Raw genomic sequence first — 18241 nt, 5'->3', positions numbered from 1 at the left:
ATTTTTTAAAATTATGCAGAGTATTGTACTTAAGTATTTTAGGAATCTTGCAATTGCACTTTTAGTAATCCATAAAATGTGTCATAGCCATGAAAGATTCCTGCCAATCCCCAATGGAATCAGTAACTACACATCGATCTATGAATCAGTGTCATTGCCACCTTCTCATAAACAGAGCCAGATGTCAGCAGAACTAGATCACTCACAGTTGCAGGACTATCAATTGTTCTAGAAAGGTCCTGACTAATTAATGTGTCTTTAGTGAGTTATTCACAAGTCTGGACTCCTGAGAGCAGGTTCCCTTAGGTCCAGAGCTAAGAATGCTGGAACATATGAATAGGGATAGTACTCATATTATGAACATAGAGGCATTACTTCACAGTTCTGCAATTAATAAGGGAGTAGGGTCTCAGGCTGGGGTCTCAAAGTCACTTGAATACATTGTAGGTGAGTTGGGAAGGATGGTTTATTTTTTTCCGGTTGTATGGTTTTTTTCAGTGTGGAGTTTTAGAAGTGATACTTCTTTATTCAATATTTCTCTGTTTTTTTCAGTCTTCCTAAACTTCCACAAGCATGTTAACTACTATCTTTCAGGTATATTTTAATGATAATATTCATTAATATCACTACATATTATATTCTTACCAGATGCTATCACTTCATTGTAACAACAACAGCTCTGTGATACACACAGGTTCTGTGCTGTAGTTCTTAGACCTTTTATTTTTAAATTATCTCAAGAGATTTAAAATATTCAGATTGATTTCAAATCAGTAATGGAGTTCCAATTTTTCTGAAGAAACTACTGACCTGTAAATTTAAAGATTGCTCAGTTTATTTACCACAGTAACTCTCTATCTATGGGTGTGAATTAAAATTGTAATATCTTGGGGTGGAGAGATGGCTCAGCCATTAAAGGCTAGGCTCACAACCAAAAATATAAAATTGTAATATCTTAATTAGAGGATAATATCAATGTTTGAATAAGTATCCTAGTGAGTTTTCACTCATATTAAATTTTAGAGGCACCATGTTAAAAGATTCTTAGGTTTACTCTAGCCAGAGAACTTGGAATCTCATAGGTCTGGAAAACATGAAGCAGTTTACTTCATGCAACATTTGCACATGAACATTCGCATCTGTGATTCCTAGTTACACACAACACCAGAAATGCTATCTTCTCAGTTATACGAGAAGCAAACTCCTTACAAATTGTGTGTAAGATTTCAGTATTTTCCTTTCCTTAATGTTAGAAGATAACTTTGAAATATAGAATTTGTTAATGAAGATGAATTAAGCATTTTAAAAGGGAGATAGGACTTGGTCTTTTTGTAAGTCTTTATGTTTCATTTTTCAGATTTAATGTATAGTGGGATTTATTGATATCAGAATATCTCAGAAATCCAAACAGCCATACTATATCTACAAATATGTGTGCATACAGGTAGAAATTAATTATAAAAGAAAGTGTAAATTAAGGTTAATTTTTAATAAACCAGCTCTCTGGACTATGAACTGAACAATCTGAAACTGTATGGGGATTGATATCCAGGAAAGACCTGGAAACTACAAGTTTCAAACAAAGTGCAGTCAACAGCCAGAGTCTTTTCTTCCTTGGGAGATTGCAGAGTTTTCATCCAATGTTTTCAGCTTTGTATATCAAGCCACCATATTATGCCAGGTAATTTGACTCACTCAAAGTATGTTGAGGTAAATTCTAGCTCAATTGCAAAATGTATAAAAGACTAATAGAAGGACCAATCTGAGTTGAAAAATTAAATTAATGAGCACTTGGTGCATGCATAATGGAGAAGGAGCCCAAATAAGATTAGCATAGAAATATTCCCACAATTACTAAGATTACCACCATATTTTTTAGCATACTGATATAAATGACATCACAGTAAATGACATATAAAGATGTGCAGAGTATCATTTGATTTGGTAACATGAATAAGTGTCAAATGTAAAGGTCTATGGTATTATTATTTATGTGTGCAAAACTATAACTAGAGGTAAAGAGCTTACCCTGGAAGTTCTTATCAGGGACAAATTAACAGTGGCAGATACTTTATTTTCATAGAGCACTGATGTCTTTGAAAATAACATGAGTGCATTTCTTAGTGTAAAAGGCAACTAATTATATTAATGATATGTTGTGTAAATGCAGTCAACAAGCAGAATGTCCCAGCTGCAGGTTGAAGGCAGATATGCCTTTCCAGAATGGAGTTTACAATATGCTGGGAGTCAGCTATAAAAAGCTGACTGAAGCATTGAGTTCTGGAGGATGAGTTCCAGACACAGTGAGAAAATATTAGCAGGACTCATGTTCTCATGATGGACTTGGGAGAGTTATCATAGAAAGTCACATGTACTGTTCTTTGAAGGATAAAGGATAAATGGTAATCCAGGGAGTTGAAGCAAAAAGAAAAAATTAGCAGGCAGATGGAATACCAGGTATGAAAGACAGAGCACTGGAAGGTATACACTAAAGTCCAGCATAGATGGAGACTAGAATACAAAAGTGTTTATATGACCAAATATGACTATGGAGTTAGGTAAATTTAGGCACATCAATGTCAAGTGTTCCCCTAAAGAAAATTAAGATTTTAATAAAAAATTCAAATAAAAAATTCATTAGCAAGGAAGGATTATTGAATGTTCACTATACATGTAAGGAACAAAAGAAGTTGTTTAAGAAAAGTGTGAAGGTTCAGAATCAGGGAGGTAAATTCAGCAGTAATTGCAATAGATCAAGTGAGATAATAATTTTGTTTATGTTAGGAATAATTAGGATAAAGATGAATTAAAAATGAACTTCAGTATGTATAACATCTACTAATGGGGTATAGATAATGAAAAATGAATGAATAAAATACAACTCTCAGATTTCAGCTTTGATCACAGATTATTTTGAATGATATGAAAGAGTGAAGGAGGAGGGGAAAGAGGAAGAAGAGGCTGAAGGTGGCAGTTTTATTTTTAATCTGCTGTGTTTACAAGGCCTGCTGTACATTCCAGGGAAAATTCATTCATCCTTAGAAATAATAGTTCTCTAGGATAAGAGAGAAATCACCAAATTATTTGAAATAGAGATAATGTGATGGATACGAGATTATTGAAAAACAATTGTCTAACATGTATGTTCATTTTTATTTTATTTTTAGAGGTGGCCTACGATTATCCTTACAGATATTACAGGAAGATCATGCCTGGAAACAACCAGACTGTCATCTCTCAGTTCCTCCTCCTGGGCCTGCCCATTGCCCCTGAGCACCACCACCTGTTCTATGCCCTGTTCCTGGCCATGTACCTCATCACTGTCCTGGGGAACCTCATCATCATCATCCTCATTCGTCTGGACTCCCATCTCCACACACCCATGTACTTGTTTCTCAGCAACTTGTCCTTCTCTGATCTCTGCTTTTCCTCTGTCACAATGCCCAAGTTGCTGCTGAACATGCAGAGCCATGACCCATCCATCCCCTATGCAGGCTGCCTGACACAAGTGTACGTTTTTCTGTTTTTTGCAGTCCTTGAGGACTTCCTACTTGTTGCCATGGCCTATGACCGCTTTGTGGCCATCTGCTTCCCCCTTCATTATGCCAGTATCATGAGCCCCAAGCTCTGTCTGAGTCTGGTGTTGCTGTCCTGGGTGCTGACAACCTTGTACGCCATGTTGCACACTTTGCTGTTAACTAGGTTGTCTTTCTGTGAAAACAATGTGATTCCCCATTTTTTCTGTGATCTGTCTGCTCTCCTGAAGCTGGCCTGCTCTGATATTCATATTAACGAGTTGGTGATATTGATCATAGGAGGGCTTGTTGTTATACTTCCATTTCTACTCATCATAGTGTCTTATGCACGCATCATCTCGTCCATCCTCAAGGTCCCTTCAACTCGAGGCATCCACAAGCTCTTCTCCACTTGTGGTTCTCACCTGTCTGTGGTCTCACTGTTTTATGGAACAATTATTGGCCTCTATTTAGGTCCCTCTGCTAATAACTCTACTCTAAAAAACACTGTCATGTCTATGATGTACACAGTGGTGACTCCCATGTTGAACCCTTTCATCTATAGCCTGAGGAACAGAGACATGAAGGGAGCTCTTAAAAAGGTATTTCAAAAGAAATCTCTTCTATGATGATAATAACCACCCTTCAGAGTTTTTGTAACATAATTAAGTAGATATATTTATATATTACTGGCATTTTTGACTTTTCCCCAGTTTGGCCTATTCTACTACATGGGCATTTTATATAATTATTTAATATCTAAAATTTGTATTAACTATGGAGCTCACTGTACCTTCACATCCCTTTCATTCTGGAAAACTTCTTAAAAAGAATTTGTAGTTAGAACTTCATTTTCTTCAAAAAACACAGATATATTATAGTAATATACTTTTATTCTAATCCCAGGTATGGGATATGGGGCTACTTTATTGTCCACAGCTGAAGACTGTAAATTACCTCCTTTGGCAGAAGTGTGATTTTACCATCTGCAGATAGTTTCTACAAATGTATGGCATTTGGAAATCTTTGGTCTCTTGGGGGCTATAAAATGTGAGAGCCCCAAGAGGAGTTAGAGCTGCTGTGGCTGCTCTTGCTGCTGCTGCTGCTACTACTACTACTGCTTCTGTTTCTGCTATTTATCATTGCTGATGTTGGTCTTGTTGGTTGCTCATTGGACATATCCTATAACAAAGATCAAAATTGTCCCAAGTACCTAGATGACCCTAATGAACAGGAAGTAGTCTAACAAATACAATACTCTGTTTCTCCTTTACCCGTATCTCTCTTCTCCTTAGTGTTTTAGGGATAAAAGGGATAAGGATGAAGAAAGGTGGTAGAAATAAAAGCCCATAAGGTAGCAACAAGTCTGGCAACAAGAACTCTTTTGCTATATTTTTCTAAATGACACCTCCTTTCCATACATCATTAAAATGTGTCCTGGGATCTTATCTTTGTGTTCAGAACTTTGCTTTGTTTGTAGCATCATTTTTTAAAATATGCCTCATAAGCTGCATTCAATATTGAACAACACTGAAAAATCTCATTCCCCCATATTCATGGTTATGTCTACCCCATATAACATCCTATAGAAAATTGAACATGTTTGTATCTAAGTGTTCTCCTCATCCTAATTTATTTTCATGTTTATGTAATCTTTTCAGAGATGGACTTGGCCCAAATCAATTTTTGTAACACTGACACTACAGCATTATATTTTGTATATTCCTAGGATTATCTTATGCCCACAGGCTATAATTTTTCTCCAGCAATGAGGCAAGGAGCTAGAGGCAAATAGTTCAGTTTTTAAAGATGCTACTGCTCTTGTGTTCATTTGTACATTTTTAAATTTTGGATTTAAAATTTTGGATTTAAAATTTTGGATTTAAAATTTTGGATTTAAAACTTGTTTATTTTATTCTTCATAGAAGGCAAGTAAAGCAGTTAAATTTTTTTCTTTAGTGGCTGGAAAGGGGAACTTAATAATCTTCTGTATCAGTGTAAAAATTTGAACGCATGTATGAGGCAAGACTATGTGATTATACAGTTTTCTTTTCATTTTCTCCCATTCTCAAAAAAGAGATCCACTATCCTTTTTAAAAAACTCTTATCATCAGAAGGTCATGGATCAGCCTTCCATTTTTTGTTTGACTCATTTCTTCTGCTGCCTCTTCTTATAAAAACCAGACCTACCCATTTCATCACCTTATATGTTCTGGTACACCCTACATATCCTTGAGCCTCCTCCAATGATTCGTCCTGTTATTCTTATCTACCCAGAAGACAATGTCAATCAAATCTAATGAGGAACCTCGAACTTTTTTGTGTGCTTCTGAAGTTTGACCTTTGTCTTTTATTACCTGCCTTGATTTATGATGTCACTTCCTATCTGGTTACCTAAGTAACCACATCTGTACCTAGATAAAATTCTTATGAAAGTTTGCCTTACACATTCCACATTATCACAACAGAAAAGTAACTAATGTGTAAGTTGTATCAGAGAGTGTTGTTTTGAAGAACTAGACCATGTTGATTTCTATTGATTGATTGATTAGTTGGTTGGTTGGTATTGTTATTTTTTTAGGAATGTGGAGGAGTTTGTATCTTTAGACTAGAATAGTGGTTGAATGCTGTAAGTAGAGCTTAAAGGAACATTCTAGTAGGAGCCTGGAAGATAATCATGCTGAGAGCAATGCAGACTATGGAGCCACACCTCAATACATTTCAGAAGGGAACAATTTTAAAATCTGTTATAGGGGACAATTGTGTGGTGTTTTAGCAGGGAATCTGGCTGACATTTGCCCTTGTTCTGAAAACTTGGCTGAGGAGTAATATTTAAATTGATAGACTATTTTTTTCACAGACAAAATTTCAATAATGCATAATTTTGAGTTTTTGGAATGATTATTATCAATAACACTTAAGTAGAGGCTATATGAAAAAAACAATTTAGGCAAAAATAAACAAAAAATGTTCAGCTTGGAGTGACAAGAAGCCTTAGGAAGCTTAATATTACAGCCAAGGCAGATGCTGGAAAAGAGGCTGTGGTTGTTATGGAGATGATTAGCACAGTTAAGAAGAGGCCTCTCTGCACAGGAACAGAAACCATGACAAGATCCAGCCCAGCTAACCTTCCAGGTAGTAAAAGAGAACATAGGGGTAACTTAAAGAGGAAATGCTCCATCCTAAGCTTGTAGTTGACAGTCTAGCTACACAGTGCTGACATTAGAGACATGGAAGATTTGCATGTGAAGGGTTTACACATAATTCTTCTATAGTTTCAGGGAGCTAAGGATGGGCAAAAAATGAAATGAGAGGGTAAGAGACTGTTTGCTGTGAAATTGAATCCTGGGTTTAGCAAGTAGTCTATGTGTTGAAGATGCCAGAACTACAGGATATTGGCTAACGATAGCATAAGTTAGTGAGTGAAAACAGCCAAAGGGAGAGCTTTATAGTGCAAGTAAAAAAGCTGGAGAGGCAGAGCCATCTAAACCAATTGAACATAAAGTTCCAGATACCAGAATTGGTGTTGCATAATTTGGAGTTGACCTTCTGGGTTTTGGTTTTATTTAGATTTAAGATATACTATGCTCCCACTCTTCCCCTTTAAATATTGATGAAGTTTCTGTTACATCATATTTTTAAATTATGTGATATTTTTTAGTTTATAGGAGGCTATAGTTAAAAGATTTCTTTGAATCTCAGGAAAGACTCTTGACTTTTAAACTGTTGAGATTGTGAAAGACCATTGGTCTATTAAAGTGGGATTAAGAGCACTGTACTTTATGATATGGCCATAAACCTATGATGGCAGAGTGTGGGGCTATAGTATGCATGGGTGTGGGTCCTGTGTCTGCCACCACAAGGGGCTATGGCCACAGCTCAGAGAGAGAGAGAGAGAGAGAGAGAGAGAGAGAGAGAGAGAGAGAGGCACAAGAATTTTACTGTGTTCACTCTGCACTGTGGGGGGCATACTTTGGGCTGTGTGAAGCCATGGGACTCTGCTCCGGGGGTGGAGAAACAGAGTCTGAGGTCCTGCAGTGTCTGGAGCTCTTGAGTTGGGGGTCTCCAGGCCAAAAAGCAGCTTGGAACTGTCTGGTTCTCAGGCCCTTGGGCTCTCAGGCACCACTGAGAGGCCACAGGAGGACCAAGACAGTGGGGGCATACAGGCTGGATCGACCTCCAGCCATATGTGGTTGAGGAGAAGCTCTTGCTGCATCCAGCTGGGATGAGACTCTTGGTCACAGCATCTTGCTTGGCTGGGTCATGGCTGGCTCTGTTCGCTTGCTTGAGTTGTTGGCCTCTGTGGCTGGAAGCGTATTCATTGGCAAGAGATTAGATGGAAGCTTGGTAGTTGAGAACCTTCTCCACAGTTCCCCACAGCTGGTACCAAAGAAGAGAGATTGGCTATGTTCTTAAGTTATGTATTGTCATGGTGGAAAATGGATGAAATTATACCCTGGTATTCTCACGGTGGGCCTGAGGTTATATACCTTTTGCAAGAATAAGGGTCTGGGAAGGAATGCTTAATTGGCTACACCCTCTGGCCTTTGGGTATTTCATTAATATGGAGATCTGTTTTGAGGCTCTCTGGCCTGTAGTAACGCCCTACCTGTGAAGGGGCTAGTAGGAGCATTGTCCTATGTCCAATGGGGGGCCTGTAGCTATGTGTAAGGATCCAGGGGCCCAGGAGTGTTGGGAGCTAAGCTGGCTCACTTTGGGCGGCCAAAAATGTTGAGAACCGCACTAGTCCCTGTTCAGGTGCCAAAAAATGTTGTGGCCCGAGCAAAATGTTGAGGCCCGGGCTGCCCGGGGTTAGGCGGGCCACTGTATCCCGGTCCAAGCTGCCACTCAGGTCCGCGGGTCGGGGTTCAGCAAGAGAGAGAGTGAGGACGGACTTGAAGAATGGAGACCAGACAGAGTGTGTTTCAATCCCGTTTATTCTTCAGTCTCTCTTCCTCTAAGTGTCCTAAATCCTAAGTTCCTAGTCCCTAGTTCCTAGTCCCTAGTGCCTCCAAGTTCCAAGTTTCTTCTTCCAAGTGCTAAGTGCCTAATACCTCTGCCTAATTCTATCTCCAAGTTGTACTCCAAGTTGTACTCTCCTAATGCCCAATTCCTACTCCCAAGTTGTAGTCTCTGAAGTGTCTGATTCTCTGTTACTCCAAATTGTTCTTTCTAGAGCCAAGTGTCTTCTACCTAATGTCAAGTAATCTGTTACTTTCTCTGTCTGCCTCTATCCTTTTATATGTCTCACTTCTAAGTCACGATTTCAGGTCACACCTTTAATCATGCCCTTAGGTCTTGCCTCTAAATCTGATCTCTACACTTCTAAGTCACACTCTTAAATTACACACCTTTAATCTCACACACCTTTAATCTCACACACCTTTAATCTCACACACCCAAGGTATCTAAACCAAGATTACCGGAGTGTGCTCAGCTGTTGTAGGCTATTGTAATCCATGTCTCATGTCAGGGTATATGGCTCAAGATGGCTGCAAAGCTGATAGCTGCTTTCTGCTAAAAGTTGGCCCCCAACACAGGAGCAAGGTCAAACTCCTACTATCCCTGAGGGTCTCCGGGGTTCAAAGTCTGCTCAACAAGATACCCAGTTGCCTCTTATACACCACTGCTCCACAGAAGAGGAATTGAATGTAATCATTTTAATAAAAGTGTTCCCTGAGTGCTCAGGAATGTGAAAAATTTGTACCCAGTTGGCAGGTTGTTTTGAAAGAGCAATTTTGACAGATAAAGTGTTTCAATGGGTCAGGCTTGGAGCGTTTAAAGATTTATCTGATTTCTAGTTCCAATCTCTGATTCCTACTCCTCGTTAAAGACATGAGATCATTACAGAAAACTTTAATCAGTGAAAATGCACAGAACAAGTGATCCTGTGTTTCCCAGTCACAGATGATATATTAACAAAACAACTCCTCTAGTTAAGACTTAGGATAATCATAGAAGATTGGATAAAAAATTGTAAGATCCAAAGGAACAGAAAGTGAAATTGTGTCTCTTATAAATATCAGAGAATTTATGCCCATTGAGTCTTGTAAACATAGGCCAAACCAGTTATAACTGACATGCTAACATAGAAGGAGAAAGTCCCATGAAGCTTCAATGTTATATAAGGAATAGGTAGGTAAGTAATACTGAGAGTAGGTTAAACTTCCCCAAAGAACATGTCACCAATTGGTTATTCAAAACAAAATGATCAGACCTGGAAATATATATATATATATATATATATATATATATATATATATCAGGCTATATTTATATATTTAGCAATGTATATGCATAATACACATTTAAAAACTAAAGAAAATAGGGCACAAATTTTAGAGAGAACAAGAGAGTTCATAGAGTTATTTGAATGAAATAAAGAAAAGAGGAAAAATTGTAGTTTTATTTTAATTTCAACAAACAGGACAATTACTAAAAATAAGTATAAAGGTTCTTCAAAATTAAAAACAGAATTATGATATGCTACAATTAAATGTCATTCCTCTTGAGTAAATATACTCAAAAATATTTAAGTCAACATACAACAAATGTATCTTCACCTCTACATTCATTCTGTAACAATTAACAAACATCCATTTATTGAATCAGTATATATGTTATATATTTCTAAGAGATACAACCTACTTTGAATTTCCTTGACATCCATATCTATATCATCTATCTATCTATCTCTATCTATATTTCTATATAAATGTAGATCATATATATAATCTACATGTAAACATATATCTATGTATACATCTATGTCTCTGCCTCTGTCTTGTCTGTATCTCTCTCTCTCTCTGTGTGTGTGTGTGTGTGTGTGTGTGTGTGTGTGTGTGTGTGTGTGTGTGTCTAGAACTGCTTACATAGATCACTGGGTGGTAGGTGATATCATAATTGAAAAACAAGAAAAATGACAAAAAGAAGACTATGTAGAAACAGAAAGAGCTCCAGGTGTGCATGTTCCTATTGAAGATTACAAAGAGACTCAAGTGGAGAAGTTCTCCAAGAAGTGAGAATTACTAGAGGCAGGACTGGCTTCAAATGAAGATGATGTATGTGTTTTGGGGCTCAGGAGTCAGTAGAGTATACAGGACTGGGTTTCTGTGTCAACACCTGCCTAAGACAACTGAGGAAATAGATGAACAATGCAAAAGAGTGAATTCATATATGATCTCATACACACTCATCCATTGTCCCTCCATGTGGGGTGGAAAGTCACTGCAGTTCACATACTTCAGTCTGTGAAACAGAATCTTCTCTTTCTCCTTGAGATTGTCCCAAGGATGAATAAAACCATCTACTGTAAATGGATGGTTTATGAAGTAAAATATGAACAAACATGAGGCATTACAAGCTTCTAGATTTTCCCCTTTCCCTTATCATAGAGAAGTAAATTAAAAGGCAAGTTGCCTGGGTAATAATTTCAAATATTAAGATAAAAATTACAAAGTGACATAATTATAGAAAACAATTACCCCAGATTTGTCCAGTGTGTAAAAAGTAATCACAAAGGATAACATGAATTGGAAAAGAATTAAAAGAGCTAAGAGAATATAAAATATGTCAAAATCAGTATGGGAAAACCTTAGAAGGAAGTTGGGAGGGGAGACATTTCATTGATATTGACTGTAATAAATCCATTACTTAAATGATTTTAATTGAAACATCAGTAAACATGGAAGGCAGAATAAAATGAAAACAATTTACAGTAACTTAGGAGGAACAGAGATTATATTACAGTACCTCATCCAGTATGCATTTCCAGGTTTTTTTATGCAATGTAAAGAGAAGTTGTAGACAGATATCAAAGACAGTCTTCTTACTTTAGCTATTCAACCAAACTTCTTCTCTTTTATGTATTGTAGAGTCATTTCACATGCTCTTTCTTGTATGTTTATGATTAGGGACAATATCTATTGAAATAAACCATTAATATCAATACATTTATTGTATAAAATTAGGTAAAATTGAAAGTGCTACTGTTACAGAGAGATTTTCTTACTATAGATAACTCTTATTAGGGCCCTTTTTATATCTCTATTCCTCAGGCTATAGATGAAGGGGTTGAGCATGGGAGTCACCACTGTGTACATCAGGGTCATGGCAATCTCCTTCACAGTAGAGTTATTAGCTGATGGACATAAATACAGACCAATAATTGTCCCATAGAACAATGAGACCACAGACAGGTGGGAACCACAGGTGGAGAAGACCCTGTAGATGCCTTGGGTAGATGGAACCTTAAGAATGGAGGAGATGATCCTGACATAGGACATAACAATGAGGAAGAATGGAATAATAATGAGAAGTGTACTCATGATAAATATCATCAACTCATTAACATAAGTGTCTGAGCAGGCCAGCTTTAGGAGAACAAATAGGTCACAGAAAAAGTTGAGGACCACATTGTTCTCACAAAAAGACAATCTTGCTGCAATCAGGGTGTGCATCATAGCATGAGATGTTGTCAGCATCCACAATAGCAGCACTAGACAAGTACAGAGCTTGGGGCTCATGATGCTGGTGTAATGCAGAGGGAAGCAGATGGCCACATAGCGATCATAGGCCATGACCACAAGAAGGAAGCTCTCCATGTCTCCAAAAACCATTAAGAAGTATGTTTGAGCCAGGCAACCTCCATAGGGGATGGACGGGTCCTGGTTCTGCATGTTCTGGAGCATTTTGGGCATTGTGACTGAAGAAAAGCAGAGATCAGAGAAGGACAAGTTGCTGAGAAACAAGTACATGGGTGTGTGGAGATGGGAGTCCAGTTGAACAAGGACAATGATTAGCAGGTTTCCCAGGATGGTGGTGAGGTACATGACTAGGAACAAAGCATAGAAAAGGTGCTGGTGCTCTGGCAGGATGGGCAGACCCATAAGGAGGAATTCGGTGATGACAGTTTGATTGTTCATTATCATTATTCTTCTCCAGCACCCTAATGAGAAAATATCAGTATCTCTTAAATTTCAAAATAAATATATATCTAACATATATGTCCTACAAAAATCAATGTGAGAGTCATCATAGAGATTATAATCTCAAAAACCCTAATGTCTGTTAACACTAAAAATCATTAATGACTTTTCTCAACTTATCTTTTAGAGTTTATCTCATTGTTTTCTAGAAAGTTCTATGCTGTTACTACTAAAATGCTAATGTTTTTCTCTCCTACTTCCTGATCATCCTGGGTTACTAGTTTGTTCATTTTTAATTTGTTCTATGTTATTTTGTATATTGAAGTCATTAAATAATTTGTATAAACTTTATTATCTTAGTTTTATATAAATTCCAAGAAAATATCACACGCTCTATTGTGTTATGTTTTTATTTCAAACTCAGATGTGCATGTTTCTGCAACATACAGCTTTCTGGTCCACTGTTAACTAATCATGTTCTGTTCATTACATGAATGACAGTTATCAGAAGCCCAAAAGCCCCAAGTGAAATTCTTGTTTTTACTGTATTATTCCCAAAGAATTATTCCTCATTTCCCTTTCTCTCTAATCTACTATAGTATAAACAAAAAAGTCAAGTTTGAGTCAGATCTATGTGAATTTCATTCCATTCATTTTCTCTTACATTAAACTGTTGTCATATATTATCCTAAGACCCTCATCCATTCTTCTATTTTGTTCATTCCTTGCTGTGAGATTATACTAATATATGATGGTCACATATTATTTTTTTGGAATACAGAAACAGACTCAGTTCATTTCTCATATCTCCTGACGTTTCTCCTTCAACATGCTTCATTTGCACTGTGGCATTCAGAAGAGTTCATTCACATCTTTCTCATTAATTTTTCAGGTTATCACTGTTGCTGTGAGAATAAACACAAAGTTCCTAAGAGGTACACAAAGCTGTCTCATTATTTCACAGGTGCTAGTCATACATCCCACATGGTCCTGCATGCTTTTCTATCATCATTCAGTGCTGTGGTAAATCATTTCACATCCCACATTTTGGAGTTGTTCCTCCACTTCCTTTCTTCTGTTTTCCCTTCATTTGACTCCTGTGTCAGGCTTATTGCTTATTACATATTCAACTAAATTTATTCTGTCTCTATGTAAGACATTCAACCATGTTCCCTAACAACCTATACATATACCAAAAACTTAATACTTTTATTCTGCTTTAAGCTATCCTTTCTTAAGCTGTGAACTAGATGCAGGGAAGGTCACATATGCCTTCATTCCATTTAGTTCTTTACACACATTCTTAATCTGCAACTAGGGCTATTGCCAGTCATGATGCACAAATTTGGCCAGTGAACATTTCTTACATGTCACTCAAACTAATACAGATTGTTTTTACTTCAAATGTAAAAACATTCCCATTTAAGTAGAAACTCTTGAATACTTAGGAATAAATTTTAAATTCTGTACTGTTTGTCAGAGATGTAATGTTGTACTTCTTCAGTGTTAGTGCCAATAGTTTGCAATCTTAGTAATACCAGTGACTAGAAATAATATCCATATATTTTAATCCACAGAATATCACAGATATTGGTGTAGAACACAGATAAAATGAAACATTTTATGAATTATAAAAAAAGAAGCAACAAGTTACTTTGGAATTTTCAGTTGAGTTATTCCTCAATTGTCTATACTATATGTGATGGTGATTTTATCAAGTGGTTTAAACACTGATGCTAATTTGGAAAATTCCTAGATGCTATGCAGATAGTCTCCAAATGCCATTAAAATCTCTAGACTTTAACTAAAGTAACTCACAATTCATCACATGGTGAGCTTCATGCATTCACATGAAGGAATTAGGGGCAAAGTACATTTAGGTGTAGAAAATTGTTATATCTTCTGCCTTAGATATTATTCAAATTAGAAAATATCCACTTTCATCAGGGACTTCAATATTCTAGTCAGTTCTTCAAATGTTCTGCTTATCAGACTCTAATACTTGGCTCTCTCTCTCTCTTGCTCGCTCTTTATCTCTCTCTCTCACTCACACACAGAGAAAGACACACACAGAGAGAGAGAACAAGACATAGACAGACAGCACACATGCATGTACACACACACACACACATTATTCTGTAATTATGGATAACCTGATTAATGATTTATTTGCATCTCTTTAAAGCTGACAGGAGAAACTTCAAGAGAACTAAGCAACTTTTTTTCTGATTGTTGCACCCTAGTCTGATAACTTGCACCTTCACAAACAGACGTGCTCAATGCAGCTGACTTCAGAGTTTACACACTTAGATATTGTGGAGTAGCATTACAAATAGGAAACCATATAGGAAAAACTTATACACCATTTAAGATGATCTCTTTATCTCTCACAAACTGACCTCAAGCATGTAACACTCCTGCCTCTGATTCCTGAGCACTGCAATGACAGGCAGGTGGCACAATGCCCAAGTTTCTCCTTCCCTGAAATTGAGCAGTAACTGTTTTATTGAGAAAATTTTTGAAAGATCAGAACCAGAGAAATCAACAGCAACTGTTACAACTAATGTGTCAACAGACTTCAGAACTTTCTTTAGATGTTAAAGTCCACAGTTCTCAAATAAAACAGCACATGCACATGACAAGGGATATGCTTTTAACATTTTGTGCACCTGCATATAGGTTTGGAACCTGCAGAAGCACTGAGTTTTGTTAAGTAGATTTCATCATACTTTTGATGAACACCTAAATGCTATCAATGCCGTTCTTGATGGACTGCACTTAGGACCAATCACATACTACCAGTAAAAATAAGATATATGAACATGAAAACATAAAGGTTATCATCATTTTAAGGAAAACACAGTTCAGAGTTTAAGACTCCTAGATGGAAGTATACTAAACAACCCTTCGGTACTATGGCACTGAATCCTACCTCACAAGGATGTTCTTGTGGTGAAATGGCATGCTACAGAGAGAAAAAAGACATAATGAGTAATTGAAATAAATGTATCAATATGAATGGGCTACATGATGATCATGAAACAAGTACTAGCACAGGATATAGTCTGTGGTGATAGAGAAAAGAAGTAAGTTATCATACCTGGAAAACAGTCATAAATAACACAGGAATTCCAATTGACAGCAAGACATTAGCTTATTTTCCTGACTGTACCTAGGTCTCCTGAAGTCAGTTTCTGGTTCATGATCCTACTCACCTTCATTTTATTTGCAGACACAGGAACTAGCAACCTCTGTACTCATCACCTATCTGCATCACTTCACCCTGCTGCCATCCCTAGGCCTTTAAGTGCCCTGCATCCCAGAGGAGTACAGAACCTATATGACTCATTAAAGACACATTAACTACTCAGAACCTTTCTGAGGCCAAGTTACCTCAGAGATCTCTAGTGAAGACCAATTTTGGTCACTGATCACTGCTTGCTATATTTAATAGAATGTAGAATTTAAAAGACAACAACAAACAAAACTAATACATAAATAACAGCAACAAGAAAACCAAAAAGCATGAACAGATGCATATGAATTTTCTGTTCAGGTAATCTGCATGACCTCTGTTGACTGAAGCCCACTTAGAGGGGAAGGGGAAAAGTATAACTGAGAAACACCCACATATTATCAGGAATTTTCTAATTATTAATGATTCAAAATGTTTCACACAACAAAACTTTTCACAAGACAACATCAGAAATTTTTATGTTTTTGGATGTGAGCCTAGTTTTTAACTGCTGAGATATCTTTTCAGCCTATTCAATAGTACAGTAAGACCATAGAAAACCCCACACTCTGGGAAATGTCCAAGGACAGCATCTCAATTCAACATGACAGACTACCTGCAATAGGATCTGGGACAGATATACAACCTTCTTGAAAAATTTAAACTTCATCATACAACTATTTATGTATGCCAATCTGTGTAAAAGACAAGAATACCACAAGCAGATGGCATGTTTAAGGCTTCTTCAAGCTAATAAAAAAAGCAATCCATGGGGGAATGGGAGGGGAGATATCATTAAAATGTAAATAAATAAAATATCCAATAAAAAAACAGATAATGGGTCTAGCAATTTTAGTCAAGCAGTCGATAATTTGGTCAACAATTTATTACAGGGATTTCATATAATCCTTAAGAACAAGATTTTGTGAAAGAGGGCCATGGAACTTTAAAAAGATTGGTGAGACATAATGTTGCTGATACAAAGAATAATGAAGACTTGTGAGCTTGAGAGTGCCCTGATAAGGGTGACTGTGTATTGAACATATGTTCCTGACCCACCTTCAGTTGACTATAGCTCAGATGGGACAAGCTGCCATGCCTCAAGTTTTTAGACCTTCTGGGATAGAGAATCAAAAAGAAAAATTATGTCTCTTGCATTCTTCTTAAAGGTAACCAGCTATTAGAACTCAATCATGTACTGGTCTAGAAATCAATTCAATATGGGAAATAACAGTCTACTTTTGGAAGACTGGATTTGGACTTTGTCAGGAACATATTTGGAAGCTAGCTGTAGCTCACTGTGATGTTACAATGGCAAGAGATAAAGTTGGGACATGATCTGGATTTCAAACAAGGGTTAGTGCGTGTTTTAAGGCTCTTTTAATTGTCAAGCTAAAATTGGGTTTGTCTCTTCTACAGCATTTATTGTAAGTTGCATTGACTGTATAATTTCCAATTATGTTAGTGTGTTGAAACCTGGCATGTCTGTTATAGGGGTCTATGAACCAGCTTTCATCTCACTACCCTTAGAAAACCTTGATTCTATGAAAAAAGCTTGAAAGTGCTGGAAGAAGTGAGTTAGGCTTTAAGCAGAAGCAGGAGGGTAGCGGGCTTGATTATTGCTGGTATAACAGCTTTAATTCCATTAATTGCTAGCACCACTGCTTCTGCAATAGCATTGACAAAAGGGGTTAAGACAACTATTTTTGTTAACCATCTAGCAAAAAAAATATTACTAATGTATTGAGTATACACAAGGATTTATATAGGTATCTGGAACAATGAATGATGCTCTAAAACCCATTCAAATTATCTGAAGGAGGTTCAGGGTTCAAGAGTTAGGAGCCATCCCAAGTGTCATGACAAATATCTTTTGAAATTCACAGTGATTGTCATTATAATTAGAAAAAAAGTTTAAAAACACCTATAGGATATTTGGCATAATCTTAAAACCTCTCTGGGTGTTTTAACTTTGCATAGTGAGATTATGAATTTAAAGAATGCTGCTCTGGTTCTGGTTAGTCAACAAAATGATGGACTGGGTATTAGGACTATCTTGTACCTCACTGGTACAAATTGGCATAATTATGCTCTAATTGTATTTTGAGAGAAAAGTTTTATTTTAACAGGAAGGGTGATATGTAGGAGGAGCTAAGGTGGGAGTAGTACCGAGAGGAAGAGAAGGAATAAGGAGAGGAGGAGAAGAAGGAGAGAAGAAGCTAAGTGATGAGAGAGAGAAAGAGAGAGAAAGAGAGGGGGGATATGGAAGCAGATGTTCACGTGTCTCCACCAGTCAAAGATAGTTGATATATCTAGGTTGGGTATTGGGTTACACTTCTGATTGAGCATTACCAAACTTATAAAGCCTTTGATTAACATTTCAAAAAAGTGTATAAAAGCAAAAAGGAAAAGGAGGTATGGGATAGGGTTTTTCTGGGGGAAGGGGGGAAATGGGGAAAGCAGATGACATCTGAAATGTAAATAAAATATCCAAGAAAAAAAAGAATGCTGCTCTGTTGAGCTTTGATGCTGAAGATAATGCCAATAAAAATTATCCATGGCCT

The 18241-nt window shown here is 36.9% G+C and overlaps 2 protein-coding genes across 3 annotated transcripts; one reads left to right on the top strand and one right to left on the bottom strand.

Annotated features, from left to right (window-relative positions):
* Positions 1 to 363: 363 nt before the first annotated feature.
* On the top strand, positions 364 to 4963 carry LOC117710832 (olfactory receptor 1468-like). Its single transcript, XM_034506085.2, has 2 exons — positions 364 to 447; positions 3168 to 4963. The coding sequence occupies exon 2, from the start codon at positions 3209 to 3211 to the stop codon at positions 4142 to 4144; it is 936 nt and encodes a 311-aa protein (XP_034361976.1). The 5' UTR covers positions 364 to 447; positions 3168 to 3208; the 3' UTR covers positions 4145 to 4963.
* Positions 4964 to 9906: 4943 nt separating this feature from the next.
* LOC117711056 (olfactory receptor 1496) lies at positions 9907 to 15703 on the bottom strand. 2 transcript variants are annotated; one of them, XM_076935237.1, is made up of 3 exons: positions 15658 to 15703; positions 15375 to 15407; positions 9907 to 12462 (listed from the first exon to the last, which is right to left on the bottom strand). In XM_076935237.1, the coding sequence occupies exon 3, from the start codon at positions 12443 to 12445 to the stop codon at positions 11507 to 11509; it is 939 nt and encodes a 312-aa protein (XP_076791352.1). In that variant the 5' UTR covers positions 12446 to 12462; positions 15375 to 15407; positions 15658 to 15703; the 3' UTR covers positions 9907 to 11506. The 2 variants fall into 2 exon arrangements, with proteins under 2 accessions (XP_076791352.1, XP_076791351.1); XM_076935236.1 differs by lacking the exon at positions 15658 to 15703 and adding an exon at positions 15543 to 15637.
* Between the last annotated feature and the right edge of the window lie 2538 nt (positions 15704 to 18241).

The sequence above is a fragment of the Arvicanthis niloticus genome, chromosome 6 (assembly GCF_011762505.2).
Source record: "Arvicanthis niloticus isolate mArvNil1 chromosome 6, mArvNil1.pat.X, whole genome shotgun sequence".
NCBI lineage: Eukaryota > Metazoa > Chordata > Mammalia > Rodentia > Muridae > Arvicanthis > Arvicanthis niloticus.
The sequence above is the reverse complement of the archived record's forward strand: the minus strand, read 5'-3'. Positions and strand labels throughout refer to the sequence as shown.

Coding starts and splice junctions, on each gene's coding strand:
- LOC117710832 (XM_034506085.2), top strand. CDS start 3,209: ATGCCTGGAAACAACCAGACTGTCATCTCTCAGTTCCTCCTCCTGGGC.
- LOC117711056 (XM_076935237.1), bottom strand. CDS start 12,445: ATGATAATGAACAATCAAACTGTCATCACCGAATTCCTCCTTATGGGT.